The following is a 16,922-nucleotide window of genomic DNA, read 5'->3' on the forward strand; positions in this document are numbered from 1 at the left end:
GTGTGTGAGAGGCTCGTATGTGTGTGTGTCTCTCTGTTGAAAAACCCTGGGCTACAGTGTGCTGCGCCATTTGCGTAGCGCGCGCAAGCTTACGTAGCTTAGCGGGAGGGATCGTTGATCCTCTTTTTGACTTGGAGGCTCCAGACCATATCATAATTTCAATCGATTTCGATAAAATATCGAAATCGTGACATCCCTAATAATAATCTCTACCCTGCTTTCTTTAGAATGTCAATCGGACAATTTACAATTTCAATAATTTGGAACTGTCTAACACATTACCCACAAATATGTACTAGATTCATTTAGCTTAAAAAAATCTAATCTCTAAAAATCTAGATCTGAACCGAACATCTTTGGGTTAAAGTCTTTTCTTCATCTTAAACTTTGGCTTTCCAGATTGTTTTTAGTATTGGAATACTAATCCCATATCAGTGCCAGTTTAACATAAGCACTAATGAGACTGGTAGATCCCTCAGGCTATACTTTATTAAGCTGTTACTTCTGAACAAATAAAATGGTAATATACCACTCTATACCACTCCAACAATATCCATCATATGAAATAGTTTGGGAGTGCAAATGCACCAGACAGTCCTGGCAGAGAACTGTAGAGTCATGGTTTAATGTTTAAAGCAACCTAAAGCTGTTTGAAATGATCGAACCAAGCTGTGCCAACTGATAAGAAAACAGCCGTTAATTTTTACAAGCTGGACTCCTGCGCATGTTCAAGCAATTCGAATGAAACTAATGGTATGATATGTTGGTACCACATTAAAATAAGACTACCTATATAAAGGGTTTATAAATGGTTTACAATTAGTTTATTAATGGTTACTAATTAGGTTGTAAATGCCTTAAAATCATCATTAATAATCAGTTAGAAAACATAAATACAAAGGACAACAATATAGATAGCTGTGGATTCATTATTTGGCAAACAACAGGTCATTGTTGCCCTTTCTACGTCTGTGTTATAACTGATTATTAATAATTTTCGAGGCATTTACAACCTAATTAGTAACCATTAATAAACTAATTATAAACCATTTATAAACCCTTTATAAAGGTAGTCTTATTTTAAAGTGGTAACGATATGTTGTTTTACTAGAGGAATCTAAAGTGTGAATGGCTTAATTCATAATTTTTTACTTGAAAAAAAAAATCCACCATATTTCTTTCACAATTTGGCTTTGGCAACATATAATTAGGGGATTTGTTCCTTTTTAAGCAATTTCAAAACTTAGACTAAGTGTATAGATGGAAAACCCACTTATAATTTGAATTTGCTCAGTTTTATGTTTTGCCTTTATGGCATGATTCATTCTTACTTAAGTCAAAAGTGGTGCTTTGTCCAATAGAGAATAATCAAAAATGAAAGAGAGAAAGACGGAGAGTTGGAGGGAAATCACAGAGCATTACTCACAGTGGATGCAGGGTCCTGGTTGTGGGTCAGCTCAGTAAGGGTAGGGTTGTGTTTGGGCTTCCTGGTTCTGGGGCCCTCCTGAGCACTACACAATCTCCTTTCTTCCTCCTCGCTGGAGCTAACGCTAAAGCAACCGCTAAAGCTAGCACTCAGACCACAGGACGGGATGTTCTCCTTATCGATGTCATCCCTGTGAAAGAGACAGATCTGCTTTCAGAATTGCAGAGAGAGAAAAAAATAAAAAACAAAAAATCAAAGCAGCTCAGAAGAGCCTTTTCCTCCGTTTATGTCCTTGTGAGGAAGAATCAAACAGCACGAGTAAGAGAATGAGTAAGACATGCTAATGTTTCAGCTACTTATAGAAGATTACAGTGTTTATCAGTGCCCTCTCTGATGTCTGGATGAACCCATGTCACCATGAAACACTGCTTTGCTCCTAATCTGGTGTTTTCAGTGTCTTTGGTATCGTCTGTTTATCGACAGGTCTGTTCGGTGGCTTTGAGATGATCCCTCACAGGGATAAAAGAGAGAAATAAGAAGTGGAAAGTGGAACAGAAGACCGGGTCAAATAGAAGGAAAGCAAACTCCTCATACCAGGCTAAAATTAGGCATGCGTCATAGTATTCTCTAGATGCCTTCTACATGAACGAGTTGTAATGGTTTGCTGGAAAAGTCCTTGTCAGCTTGTAAAGTTGAAAGCTTGAAAACTGTCGTGTCACCACATCATAAGTACCAGCTGCTTAGCTGTGGGAGTCACGACAAGTCATAAAATTTATCACATGAACAATACATATTTATCTGTCAGACGGACCTTTGACAGCTTGGTGTACTGTGTTCACATGGGATGAAAGAATATTCTGGAATATACTGATCAGTGCAGTGATTTATCAGTCTACTCATGCTTTAGTAGAATTCAGTAACACTGAGATACTAAATAACTGATCAGTACAGTGATTTATCAGTATACTCATGCTTTAGTAGAGTCCAGTAACACTGAGATACTAAATAACTGATCAGCACAGTGATTTATCAGTATACTCATGCTTTAGTAGAGTTCAGTAACACTAAGATACTAAATAACTGATCAGCACAGTGATTTATCAGTCAGAAAAAGTTTTATCTGAAGTAAACTGAAGAAACAAGAAGGTGGACAAGCTAAGTAGTAAAGCAAGACTGGTTTCAGTAGTGAGCCAGTACCTGCATTTCTCACGATTGTCCTCTTGCTCTCGCTGCTGTCGCCTCCTCTGTCGAGCCGTCGTCACAGGAGACGAGGAATGACCAGCTGACTCAGAGTCCTGTGGTGAACCCTGACCCGCCTGCATGGGAACATCAAAGAGATGCTGCTCCACCGCCGAGCGGATCGTCTTCTCCAGATATCTACAGGGAGAGGGGGAGAGTGAAAGAGAGATAAAGACATGAACATCCCATCCTTCCACTCGAGAAAGAAAAAAAAATCTGAGCTACAGTAACATCTCCAGTAGAGCTTGCTTGTCTATTCTGATTATTTTAGTGAATCATCTGTAACAGTGATTTAATTAGGGGGAATAAATTATCAGGATGAGGTGCTATCATGTTGAGTCACTGTAATATAGATCACTTACTGTGCTAAGTCAGGCCTGCAGTGACCAGGAGAGAGCTGAGAGCTGGAGGAGAGAGAATACAGTATGTTTTAGTTATTGTAGCATGTTAAATTAAATTAAAGCAATATCCATTTCTCTAATAAACCAAAAAATCACATATGCCACAAAATTCAATGTTCATAATATGCTCTAATGCATGAGATGTGGTTGAGTGTATCTAAGGAAATAGTACTGTGTCCCATGACTTTTGCCATGTTCCAAGGAGGATAAAGAATGATACACGGAGCTGTGGGTGAGATCCTGCATTGAATGTAGATGAGATTTGCTTGTCAATTTGCATAAACTATTCTTGTCATTAACTGCCTGCAAGACATGCCCATTACCTTCTACTGCACTATCCACTAAGGCTATTAACTCATTATCTATTTAAATGCTGCTGTCCTATGACTTTTGGCATGTCAGTGCATACTTTGCTGATATCAATCAGACCTTTTTGGTTTACTACTAAACAATTTAATGGATAGTATTTTAGAGAATCGATAATTGAAAATGTTTGAATAAGACGCCATTTAAACTTTTTCAGTAATTTAAATGTACTAGTGAGACACTGAATTGAATTGGTACAGTAATAAAAAGCCCTTTAAAAAGTGTTTTTGTTAGGAGGGATGCTGGCACTATGTTTGAGAGATCACTGGTTCGAATCCCAGTCATGCAGCTTGCCACTGTCCTCGCTCTCTCTGGGTGAGTAGATGGCACTTTTTCCCCTCATCACTCCTATGGTGATGTCGATCAGCACAAAACAACTGTGCGCTGATGTATCAGAACCGAGCCTCTGCGCTTTCCTCCGAGAGCGATGTGACGCTACTTGGCAATGCTGCATCAGCAGCAGTTCAAATAGAGGCAGTGATTGGCTTCATATGTATTGGAGGAGGCATGTGCTAGTCTTTAGCTTCCTTCTGTTGTGGGACCACTAGTGATGAGGGATATATAGCTGAGTAACAGCTAAATGGGTCTGTCAATTGGCCTAGCCAAATTGTCAGAAAAATGGGAGAAAATTTGACATAAAAAAAAGTTTTTTTTTTTTTTTATCTTTTGCAAACATGGGTTCGAGTGGTTCTACTACAGCATTGCTCAACAAACCATCTGAGCGTCCTTTTATTTTGCAGCGTGACCTAGCTGTGTGCACAGTACATCTTGCATCACTGTACATGACACAAGGTTGTGACAAAAGCACACATAGTCTAGCAGGTTGGGATAGTTTTTTTTGTTTGTTTTGTCTGTTCTTCCATTGTCACACACTCCAGAGGAGTGTCTGGAATCCTTCACATGCAATGCTGTCCAAACCACTTTCACTGTATTCTACAGACAACTGACTTAAAGCTGTCCTAACATGTTAAACTGTATATATCTGAGTTCTGGCCAATTCCAAAATCCCTAAACCTAATGGTGTAGAGAAGCAGAAATGTGATGTCCTCATATGAGGACGCTGGGTCTCAAGAGGATATAAATTATTATTATTCCATATATTATAACCAACTATTAGAAGGAAGAGTACACAAGTTAAACACACAGACAGTAATCAGGCAATGGGAGCAATTATATTCTAATCCCACCAATTCAGCTGTGTATAATAATGATAATAATGCCTCCAGACGTCTTTGTGGAGCACAAAATGAGTAGGATTAAAACTAAGAGGTCAGTGATGCTACCTGTAGTTCTCCATAAACACGTCAGTTTACAGTGACAGCACTGCTTTGTGGGAAAGAGGCTGAACAGCAAACAGATGATGGAACAGAAACAAGTGATTACAACAGATGAGGGAGATTACAACAGCTCGACAAGGAGGCCAACACACCAGCCCAGCCAAATCACCACACACGGCTGCTTTTACCACCATGACCGACTTCTGCCTCGAGTGTGTGAGGGATTGCTCTCAGGCTCTCCTCAGGCTGCCGCTCAGGGGCATTTACAGAAAGGTCAAGGTTGTTTCTTGGAATAATTCTGAGAGTGAAGACCTGAAACTATGCCTGGTATACACTGGGGAGCGGTCAGACACTTCCACTGCGTAACAAAAATACTAACGGCTCACAATTATGAGTGTAACAGGAACAGGGTGGTAGCCATTAACACCTCTCAGGAAAAACAGAACAGAAACTTTGGAGGTGTAATAAACTGTTAGTATAAATAACACAGTAATGTCACTGCACTCCATTAATCTCACGGGTAGAAGTGGTGAGAGAGACTAAAGCCAAGTGTAGAAATAAACTAGTAAAAACAGTCAATTACAGATGATGTTACATGCATTCCTTTTCTAATTTCAGTGTCTGCAGAAATGTATGGATCTGGTGCAACTTAACTACACAACAAAGTTCCTGGCAAAACATTAACTGATCAAAAAGTAGAAAAGCCAAAAGTCTTTTTTTTTTTTATAAAATCGATAACTGACTTTTAAAAAGTTTTAGGTGGAGGTGGTTCCCCTGTGAAATTGAGTTGTCAGCCTTTTATTGGCTAATTATGTGATCTTCAATACTTCAATGGAGTGTTTTCAATGGAGGGTTTTCATTGGTTGTTTGGTAATCGTGTGTGTTCTAAAAAACGGGATGTTATTAACTTAGTATTAGTCTTTTAGCCCTGATGAAAAATCTAATAAATCGAAGAAATTCTCCAGTCAACAAGTGTCTGAAAAAATGTAATGGTAGTTTTCTCCACAATGTTCATCTCCAACGTTCAGAATTAATAGTTACTGTTTAAGACATGCCAAGCACAAAAAATCAATGATGTTGAGGTCTGGACTCTAGTATGATTAGTCCATTGTTCCTTACTGTTTGAATTGATCAAATGCCTTGTTTTTGTGTTAAAATATTTGCTTTTCTCATTAAGAACTTTTTGATGCTCCACATTAACTTACTAAATAACTGATCAGCACAGTGATTTATCAGTCTACTCATGCTTTAGTAGAGCTCAGTAACACTAAGATAGTAAATAACTGATCAGTGCAGTGATTTATCAGTATACTCATGCTTTAGTAGAGTTCAGTAACACTGAGATACTAAATAACTGATCAGCACAGTGATTTATCAGTCTACCCATGCTTTAGTAGAGCTCAGTAACACTAAGATAATAAATAACTAATCAGTACAGTGATTTATCAGTCTACTCGTGCTTTAGTAGAGCTCAGTAACACTAAGATAATAAATAACTGATCAGTACAGTGATTTATCAGTCTACTTATACTTCAGTAGAGTTCAGTAACACTGATATACTAAATACCTGATCAGCACAGTGATTTATCAGTCTACTCATGCTTTAGTAGAGCTCAGTAACACTAAGATACTAAAAAACTGATAAGTATAGTGATTTATCAGTCTGCTTATGCTTTAGTAGGGTTCAGTAACACTGAGATACTAAATAACTGATCGGTACAGTGATTTATCAGTATACTCATGCTTTAGTAATTATATTCTGTCTAACATTCTTAGAAATATATATTTAAAAACAAATTGTTCTTAAAACCAAGTGACTCTGCCACACTCAAGATTCAAGAGTCAAATTATAATGGCTGTATGATTGGAAAAGATCTCCATCTCCAAAACATCAGGTTTTGTGGGGTGTTCCCGATATGAGGGGTACAGTGCTACCAAAAGTTTTCCAAGAAATAGTTTTTGAGAGACATACACTGTATATGTTTATATATTAATATAAAGCTTAAAGGTTGTAAAAAAAAAACATGCCAGATTTAACCGACTTCTGCTTTGTGATGGGTAAACGGGGTTGCTCTTCAAAAAGCTTGAACAGAGTGACTCAGCCTGTACCCGTCTCGAAAAGACATTATCAGCTGTTATTTCTGATCTATTTTTAAACAATGCTGTGCACGCTGAGTTACGAAAACTACAAGTGAGTAGATGCCAGTCAACCGGAGTTCATGAACAGGTCCTTCAACAAGGTCCAGGAAGTGACTCCATTATCTATAATGGTGACATTGCTCTGTAAGTCTAAATAAACAGTGACTCCAGACACATCACGTCAGATTTACTGTAGTATGAAACCAACGCTGCCCTCGGGGCACTGCCTTTAGAGCCCACCTGCTTAGTGTCAGTTGCTCCTCCTTAAACCAGCAGAGACATTAGCAGCTGTTACGTCTGGCCTATTTTAAACTATTGATGCAAGCTGAGTTATGGTAACTAAGATCAATGAGATGCCAGTTAACCAGAGATCATGGTCAGGTCTTTCAGCAAGCTACAGGAAGTGACTCATCAATCTAAAACCGTGGTATTGCTCCGAATGCTAAATAAACAACTGACTCGGTTTGGCAGGGAATGCTTACAAACTGGGCTGGACCTGGTTTTCTTAGCATGGTTAGCTAAACATACTTGGGGGCGTAGAGTTGTTGTGTGGGAGGCCTTAAAGACTTAATGAGGGCTGAACCTATTGGCTACCGTGTTGTGGATATGCTGTGGTAGCAATAGTGAACAAGGCCTGTTACAAGTGTGCTAACACTGCTGTAGTGATGTAGGATGAGGCCTGTAGCTGGCAAGATAATTCTATTACTTTACATTTAGGGGACACTTTTATCCAAAGCGACTTACAAATAATGATGTACATTTAGCAATGGAGGACATAGAAGTTCAAGGCAAAAAAAAAAAAAAAACATTTTTTGACAGGGCCTAAAGGAGGCAAAAGGGAATAGTAGGATAGAGAAGAAGGAAATGAGGTTAATTTGTAGGTAGTTTGTTGTTAGAGGTGTTAGGAGAGTAAGTGCTCTTTGAAGAGCTCTGTCTTCAGGAGTTTATTAAAGATAGCAAGAGATTCTCCTGATCTGGTAGTAGAAGGTAGTTTGTTTCACCATTGGGGAACCATGTAGGAAGTAACGTAAGCCACATTATCAATGTGTGACAAGTCTGCTGCAGGTTTGCTAACACATCTGTAGCGATTTGGGATGAGGCCCATAGCTGGCACAAACATACCAAATTAGCAACAAGGGACAAGCCACTCCTGTAGTGATGCTAGACAAGGCCCGTAGCTGATGTGCTAATATAGCTCTAGAGGTGTGGGATGAGACCTGCAGCAGGCATGCTAATACCATTGTAGAGATTTTGGCCAAGGCCTGCAATTGGCATGCTAACTCCAACTAGCACCACTGTTGTAGCTATGGCCTGCAAAAAGTCTGCAAACACCATGGAAGTGATGTTGGATGATTCCAGTCCTTTGCCTGCTAACACTGCAGAAACAATGCTGATATAACCCATAGTCTTTGTGCTCTGTAGTGATGTGAAATGAAGACAGTAGCCAGCATGCTAACACCACATTAGTAATAAGGGATAAGCCTGGTCACAGGCTTGCTAACAGCGTGGAAGCAATGTTGGATGAGCCTGGTCACCAGCATGTTAACACAGCAGTAGCGATGTTGAACAAGGTCCTTAGCTGGTGTGCTAATGCCATAGAAATGATGTAGGATGAGACAAATAGGAAATATATGAAAATTTACAGATTTCCATTTTTTATTTAGTTAGCATGCACTTTTTACAGGTTTTCTAAGTTAGCATACAGGAATTAGCCCAAAATTTCCTTGGTCCTGATTAAGCAACGCATAAAATTGAAAAAGAAAAAGTAAAAAACTACAGATTTCCATTTTTTATTTAGTTAGCAATACTGGATATAACCCACAGTCTTTGTGCTAATGTGGAATGTGTTGTGATGTGGAACGAGGACAGTAGCCAGCATGCTAACACCACATTAGTAATGAGGGATGAGCCTGGTCACAGGCTTGCTAACAGTATGGAAGCAATGTTGGATGAGCCCGGTCACTAGCATGTTAACACAGCAGTAGCTATGTTGAACAAGGTCCTTAGTTGGTGTGATAATGCTATAGAAGCGATGTTGGATGAGACACGTTCCGGGAAAAACTACAGATTTCCATTTTTTATTTAGTTAATATGCACTTTTTAATAAGTTTTATAAGTTAGCATACAGGAATAAGCTCAGAAATTCATTGGTCCTGATTAAGCAACACACCAAATGGAAAAAGAAACTGTAACCAGTTTAACAGGTCCACACTATCAGACCAGTAGACCATTTTGACCATGTGGGAAGTGGGTAATAGATCATTGACTCCTCCAGACACCTCCATCACCTCAGCCCTTTTTTTTACAATAGTATAAAATCAATGTTGCTGAAACTGTTCTTACCAAACTTTTCTTTTATAAACTAGCCAAGGACAGCTCATCAGGAAGATGCCACTTCGATGGTATCAGACTCCAGGAGAAGCTCCAGCTGAAGTAACAGGAAAAGCCAACAACTGCTCAGTTGCATATAGGCCACTGACTTCACTCCAGAGGACTGAAGAGCAGATAATGAGGCCAGCCTTGGTTACATAACTCGGGTGGGTGTCCACATGTTGAGATATCAGTCAAGGTCTCAGAAGCCACTAGAAGATTCGACAAGCAGACACAGCTTCTACTATCTGATGTCTGGGATTTGTTCGCTATGAATAGAGCGCACTTTGGACCGTGGAGAGGGTCGAGGTTAATTTTACCTGAACTTGAACTCAATGAGGTCAGCTGGGGATATATGGTAATATATAATGGTACAGTGCAAAGCATCAGGAAGTAATGAGTGTGGCCTATAGTCAACAATCTATGTTAAACATATATGGACACCGAGTCAAATATAAATATTCATGTTTATTTTCTTTTATTACTTGTTTTCTCCTGACTAGGGCTAGGCATCGTTTGAAAATTTTATACTGGTACCAATTAGGGCTGCACGATATTGGAAAAATTTCACATTTCAATCTTTTTCTTTTTTCGATAATATATATATCGCGATATTAAACAATGCAGGCCCCATGTCGTCTCCAGCTCCGCCCCCACCTGCACACTGTCTTGCATCCGGACCGATCAAGAGCTGAGTCAGTGCCGAGAACTCAAAAACCAAGGAAAACAGGCATTTAAATGTTTTTTAAAAGTTAAATAAGAGCTTTTTCTGAGAAAAAAGAGGCGGGGTCTGACTTTACATGTATTGGTGAACTAACGCATTGTCCTCAGGTCCCTAGAAGCCTAGCTTTGGGGTATTACTAGTAATAGCAGTATTGGATAATTGGCCTTCCATGTAAAAAATGGGTAGAATTTGAAACAAAAAAAATAATTGCTGGATTATACAGCACTGTAAATGGAGATTCTCCATAGAAAGAGATATGTAATCCAAGACTATGCGCTCTAATCCCTGTCTGGGAAACTACCCCAACATGTTTTAGTATTCAAAGTGGTTTTATATCCATTGTAGCTCTCAGAAGTGCACTTGACTATATGTCTATTTAATGGATTAACTGATAAAGCAATGTTATTTCAATATATAAATAAATCATTAAGCCATTATAACCTGCCCAGTCCCAGAGACCTGGGCACAGCATGTACTAACCTAATCTAATACAGCTCTTGTTTGATTGGTTATAGAAGGAAAACATGATAAGGCTTTTGCTGAGATAGCGTATGAGGTAAACAAACTGGCAAACCAAATGCACACACAGGGACAGGGTGGCCTCCCTCACTCATAAACAGCTCGTCACAATGAGGACCCGTGCCATGTAACACTACCCTGACACTACACTGCTGACTGGCTGTTCTACTGCTATCTCTCAGGTTAAAAACAGCACATTCACAGTCAACCTTACAAGTCTGTAAAGCTTTTTAATGCCTCTAATGTTAAAAAGTATAAGTTCCTTGAGAAACTTTCATGGGTTCTTCAAATTAAAACTGTGGTGAGGTGCTTTAAGTGACCTTCAGGAAATCTTAAAGAGCTTCAAGGAACCATTTCTTTTAAAAACCTTTAAAAAGTTCCTCAAAGCATCTTAACTCCTAAAACCTCATACTGCAAAAAACAGAGGAAAATAGTGATTTTAGTGTTTTACCAAATTGAAAAACCTCTAGAATATAATCAAGAGGACGATGGATGATCACAAACCATCAAACCAAACTGAACTACTTGAATCTTTGCACCAGGAGTGGCATAAAGTTATCCAAAAGCAGTGTGTAAGACTGATGGAGGAGAACATGACAAGATGCATGAAAACTGTGATTAAAAAACAGGGTTATTGCACCTAATATTGATTTCTGAACTCCTTCCAAAACCTTTATGAATATGAACTTGTTTTCTTTGCATTATTTAAGGTCTGAAAGCTCTGCATCTTTTTCACTGTTTCAGCCATTTCTCATTTTCTGCAAATAAATGCTCTAAATGACAATATTTTTATTTGGAATTTGGGAGAAATGTTGTCTATAGAATAAAACAAGAATGTTCACTTTACTCAAAGTATAACTATAGCAAAATCAGAGAGTCTGATTCAGAAACTGAAGTGCTCTCTTATTTTTTTCCAGAGCTGTTCACTTTATTAGCTTTATAAAACAATGTTCATTCATTAAACCCTCTTAAACTTTAATACCTTCAAAAATTCCACCCAAAACTGTCCCAATGTCGGACTGATTTACTGTTTTGACGAAAACCGAAAAGGCTATTTTTCAGACTATTAAAAGAAACAGTGACCTATAGTGAATTTTATTAGTCTAGCATTCCTCTGCTGATTGGTAGAGATGTCACAATCACACTGAATTCTCAAATTCCCAAATATGGTTGAGCAGAAGTTAAAAAGTTAAGGGGTTCCTCCACAGTTTTAGATTATAGAAACCTGTTCCTGAAGGACTGTGAGCCTACCTGACAAAAAAAAAAAAAAAAAAAAAAAAACTATCCTGGTTCTGAGCAGGTAGGTAGGGATTACATTGAAAGAGCCGTGTATTCAGTCTCCATTACTCTGTAACACAAACACAGCAGGAAAAAGCTCCAGCCTAACTGATCAGGTAATCCAGTTTCACAGAGTAGTCACCCTATTACACAGGATTAGACACATCCACCTGTCAGCACAGAGCCAGGTAGGTTACCTCAGCTACACACAGCCATTAGAAACAGTACTGTGCACACTAATGTACAGTACAGGCCAAAAGTTTGGACACACCTTCTCATTCAATGTGTTTCGTTTATTTTCATGATTATTTACTATGTAGATTCTCACTGAAGCATCAAAACTATGAATGAACACATGTGGAGTTTTATGTACTTAACAAAAAATGAGCTGTCCTCCACAGTCACCGGACCTGAACCCAATTCAGAAGGTTTGGGGTGAGCTGGAGCGCAGAGTGAAGAAGGCAAAGGGGCAACAAGTGCTAATAAACACCTCTGGGAACTCCTTCCTTCAAGACTGTTGGAAAACCATTTCAGGTGACCACCTCTTGAAGCTCATTGAAAGAATTTTGCCAAGAGTGTGCAAAGCAGTAATCAGAGCAAAGGGTGACTATTTTGAAGAAACTAGAATATATATATTATTTAGTTATTTCACATTTTTTTTGTTAAGTACATAAAACTCCACGTGTTCATTCATAGTTTTGATGCCTTCAGTAAGAATCTACAATGTAAATAATCATGAAAATAAAGAAAACGCGTTTAAAAAGAGAAGGTGTGTCCAAACGTTTGGCCTGTACTGTATATAAACACATTTACAAAATGTCTCTTTAAAGAAAAGCCTTTTTTAAGCATACTTCAGAATATACTTAACCTGGCTGATTAATTGCTTTTTTATTTTCCATTTTAATATAAACTTTCAAAATATACTGCAAAATTGGTCCTGGAGCCTAAATGTTTAGCTGTCTTCACCAGTAGGAAGTACAAATGGAGGGCATGACAAAAAATAATCTAATAGACTAATCGACTAATAGAACAAATAATTGGCAGATTAGTCGACTTCCAAAATATTAAAATCATTAGCTGCAGTTCTAATATTTAGTGCCATGAACTGATTTCCCTCACATTACCAATGTCCCTAAATGCACAGGTCTCTTTCAGGGAAGGCCTGTTTTTAAGCATATTTCAGCAGGACAATGATAAACCACACAGTGCATCCATCACAACAGCAGGACTACACGGAAGAAGAGGAAGAAGAGTCCTGGTTCTGAAAGAAGAGTCCATCTCTGGTGAACACCGGATATCACAGTGGATAACAGAACAGCAGTCGAATAACTGGTCTGATAGAGTGAGATAATGAAGAACTATGACTAATGAGAGAGTAAGCTGCCACGAGTTATGAAGAGGCTCAGTATTCATTCATAGTATGAAACTGGTGTAAAGTTCATCAGGGCTGAGCATTCAACACGTGCAGAGATGTGCAACATCATCCTGATGTGAACGAATCAAAATGCTGGTATGATGACAAATCAGTACAGATAAGTATCTTTCAGAGTCATCTTCATTAACCCGGCTTTATCAGTACAGTTATAGCTACACTGTAAAACCCACACTGCCAATAAAACAGCGAGCAGTGACTCTGCACCTTACAGTTGGCAGGGCTGGAAAGCTGACAGCAGGAGAGCACGAGGATGTTCCTGAACAAAACGAGAGCCCAGGTGCGCCTCGGTCAAAGAAGACCATCTGTCGACAGGCCAAGGGCTGGCAACCCTGACACTGCAGAGGATAATCACACATTCACAGAATCACTACAGCACGTCTACTGCTGGACTACAAAAACATTTTCCACTGAGTTGATTTAAAAAAAAAAACTACCTTTTAAATTAGATTAGTGACTTTGAAGGTCATTATACAGACAATAGTATTGGGTTTCTTCAAGGAATCAAAAGTATTAAAAATAGTTTATACTGTTTTTGTTGGAGTAAGTGTCCCTACAGTCCACTAAAAAGTTTCTACTAGTTGTTGAAGCATAGCTGTAAGCATCTGCTGACAGCTTTTATGGAGATGGGGATTTCATTTTCCAGCAGGACTTGGCACACTGCCCACACTGCCAAAAGTACCAATTGGTCTTATATAATATTCAAATTTTCTGGAAATCTGACTTTTGGGTTTTCATGGGCTGTAAGGCATAATCTTAAACAGTAAAATAAAAACACGCTTAAAATAGATCACTCTGTGTGTAATACATCTATATAATATATGAGTTTCACATTTTGAACTGAATTACTGAAATAAAGTAATTTTTCAATGATATTCATTTTTTTAGATGCACCTGTATAAACAGCTCTAAAAAAAATAAGATACCACTTAAAAAACGATGAATGTGTTTGATTTTACCAAATTGAAAATAATATATAATCAAGAGGATATAATTAAGATGGATGATCACAGCCATCAAACCAAGCTGAACTGCTTGAATCTTTGCACCAGGAGTATAAAGCATAAAGTTATCCAAAAGCAGTGTGTAAGACTGGTGGAGGAGAACATGATGCCAAGATGCATAAAAAACTGTGATTAAAAAACAACCAGGGTTATTTCACCAAAGATTGATTTCAGAACTCTAAAAACTTTATGAATATCAACTTGTTTTGTCTTTGCATTATTTGAGGTCGGAAAGCTCTGCATCTTTTTTTGTTATTTCAGCCATTTCTCATTTTCGCCAAGTAAATGCTCTAAATGACAATATTTTTTTTGGAATTTGGGAGAAATGTTTTCTGTAGTTTATCGAATAAAACAACAGAGTTGATTTTACTCAAACATAAACCTATAAATAGCAAAATCAGAGAATTATTTATTTTTCCAGAGCTGTATAATATTAATTTTTAACATCATGTGAATTCAACATTATTTATATCTTTAATGATTTGCCATTGGGACAGCCTGGCTGCTCTTGGAGAAGATGGGAGGTATTATGGGAAAACAAATTCTGTTGTGTGGACCCGGCATAAACTATACTGTCAGCTGAAGATCTGAAGCATAGCGCTGGACTGTGTGTTTGTGGTCTACAGCACTGCTCTCAGAGCAGAGTGGGGTGATAAACGGCGAGAGTGCCGCCCACGTGCTCAGTGTTAGGTAAACAGAGCGGGGCTGTAAATAGTGAAACGTGTGAAGGGTCACCAACCAAAGAGCTGCAGAGGAGCGGGGCTGGTGCAAGCCTGTGAATCACCACCACAGTCAGGAAATGATGAAATTCCCACTGAGATTGCCAGCTTTCGGGACGTGCTAATGCTCCTCAGAGCAGCTCTGAGCTGACGTGATGTTTTACCACATGGTCTTCATCAAATATTTATCTGGTCTAGTCATATAGTAAAAAAAAAAAAAAAAACACGACAAAAAAAAAAAAACCCAACCAACACAGCTCTTCTTTTTTTTTTTTTATAATTAAACAGCTTCTAATGATAAGGATTGTATCTAATTATCTTTATTAATATTTATTGTTTATTACTATCTTCCTTATTCCTTTACAATCGTTATATATTTTATGGTGTTTAATAGAGGCAATAGCAGCCTCAGTAACACGTTGCACTCTGTTTATACCACGTGCCCAGCAGAGACAACTGTTGATGTGCAGAGCCTATACCTGGCAACCTGATGAATCAATGCACTAAAACAATGTGACACGACTCGTGACCAAAGGCTTTAATATACTCTTAACTGTTCTTTTTACAGTAGCCAAACAAAAATGCCATTTCCACCAAATATGAGGGTCCCTCTGTTCAATTTAATTACCATGTCTTTAATATTAATCTACAATATAGGAAATAAATGTAACTTTTGACTCATCTGGTATGAGAAAATACATTACAGGTATGGGGTAAAAATCGGGGATTTTGTGGAAACACATAACAGGTCATTTTAGGGACCAAGTAGGCAAATAAAGGTAACTGAGTTTTGAGAATTGATGCAAACACTTGTTTGAATAAAAGCAATTTTGGAACTAGGAACTAAGAGAAATTTGGTGTTTAATTTTGATACAATCTTTTAAAAATGAATATTATATAATAGTAATAACATATATGTTTAGGATGTTTTACTAGTCAGTGAAATAAACTGGATGATATTTTTTGCTCTCCTGTAACTGCATTGTTTCTACAGCATTATTTGTACAAAACTTTACTCTTTTCTCTTTATTTAATTTATTTGATATGGCCATTAAAAGAAACACAGCTAAAGCATTTCAACTCTTAAAAGAAAAGTTTAGATCTTTCTTTAGAGAAATTACAGATAAATGGTAACAAAGTGTGGTTAGTACAGCTTCCTACAGCATCAGAAGACTCTTAGAAACTGGAAAAATCTGGAGAAGTCTGGTACAGGAAGAGCTCTGACTCAACAGCATACCCACAACAGCATGAGGAGTAGGGCTGGGTAATCGAATTTGGTAAGAATCATGATTATAATTCATTAATTAAGTGATTGACACCTCTAATATAATTTTATTTAATTTTAGCAGTCTAAAATAGTGATGTTTTTTAAAAGAACTCCTAAAACTGAAATGCATAAAGCCACAAACATCCTCACTGTTTGCTCCAACAAGATCCATAAAGATGGAGTCTCTCATGAATGAGATTACTCATAATACGCTGTGTGAGAATAATTATCGTTTTTTTATTTTTTGGTTACAATTGAGAAAAAGGTATTGAACAAAGTATTGTTTGGGTATCTGTACTGAATTCAAGATATTGTATCAATACCGGTATTTAAATTTTTTAAACAACACCCAGCCCTAATCAGGAGACTCTGAGACTCAGCAGCTTGAGTCAGCAGATTGGAGCTGCAGGTTTGACCGGATTGGTGGCAGTAAGAAAGTAGTTATTGCCACACATCACTGCCAGTGGACTAATGAACAAATTGAGGATGTTCTAAAACTTTTGACCAAGATAGAGACAGATAGACAAAAAAAAGAAGATGAGTTAAAAAAGTTGGTGAAAGTGAGACACAAAGTGAGATCACTGCTCCTAAAGAGATAGAGTGTCACTTTACCTCACATAGAAAGGGGATATGGGCCTCTCGTCCTCCTGGGAGCTGCAAACAGGACGACATACAGAAACACGGGTCAGGATCATACAGCAGCATGACATAACCAGACTCAGCACTCGCCAGACGATACAGAACAATGTTCTGGAGCACAT

General features: G+C 38.1%; 1 protein-coding gene across 8 annotated transcripts in view; it reads right to left on the reverse strand.

Annotated features, from left to right (window-relative positions):
- fam13a (family with sequence similarity 13 member A) overlaps positions 1 to 16,922 on the reverse strand; it is a 132,289-nt gene that overhangs the window by 51,445 nt on the left and 63,922 nt on the right. For 7 of the 8 annotated variants that reach the window (XM_022684489.2, XM_015606990.3, XM_015606989.3 and 4 more), the window contains 4 exons: positions 16,774 to 16,815; positions 3,028 to 3,069; positions 2,624 to 2,803; positions 1,427 to 1,616 (listed from right to left, as the gene is read on the reverse strand). In XM_022684489.2, the coding sequence (XP_022540210.2) occupies positions 1,427 to 1,616; positions 2,624 to 2,803; positions 3,028 to 3,069; positions 16,774 to 16,815 (454 nt within the window). The remainder of the gene's footprint in view (positions 1 to 1,426; positions 1,617 to 2,623; positions 2,804 to 3,027; positions 3,070 to 16,773; positions 16,816 to 16,922) is intronic. The other variant, XM_015606992.3, reaches the window with a different exon arrangement.

The sequence above is a fragment of the Astyanax mexicanus genome, chromosome 7 (genome assembly GCF_023375975.1).
Source record: "Astyanax mexicanus isolate ESR-SI-001 chromosome 7, AstMex3_surface, whole genome shotgun sequence".
Taxonomy (NCBI): domain Eukaryota; kingdom Metazoa; phylum Chordata; class Actinopteri; order Characiformes; family Acestrorhamphidae; genus Astyanax; species Astyanax mexicanus.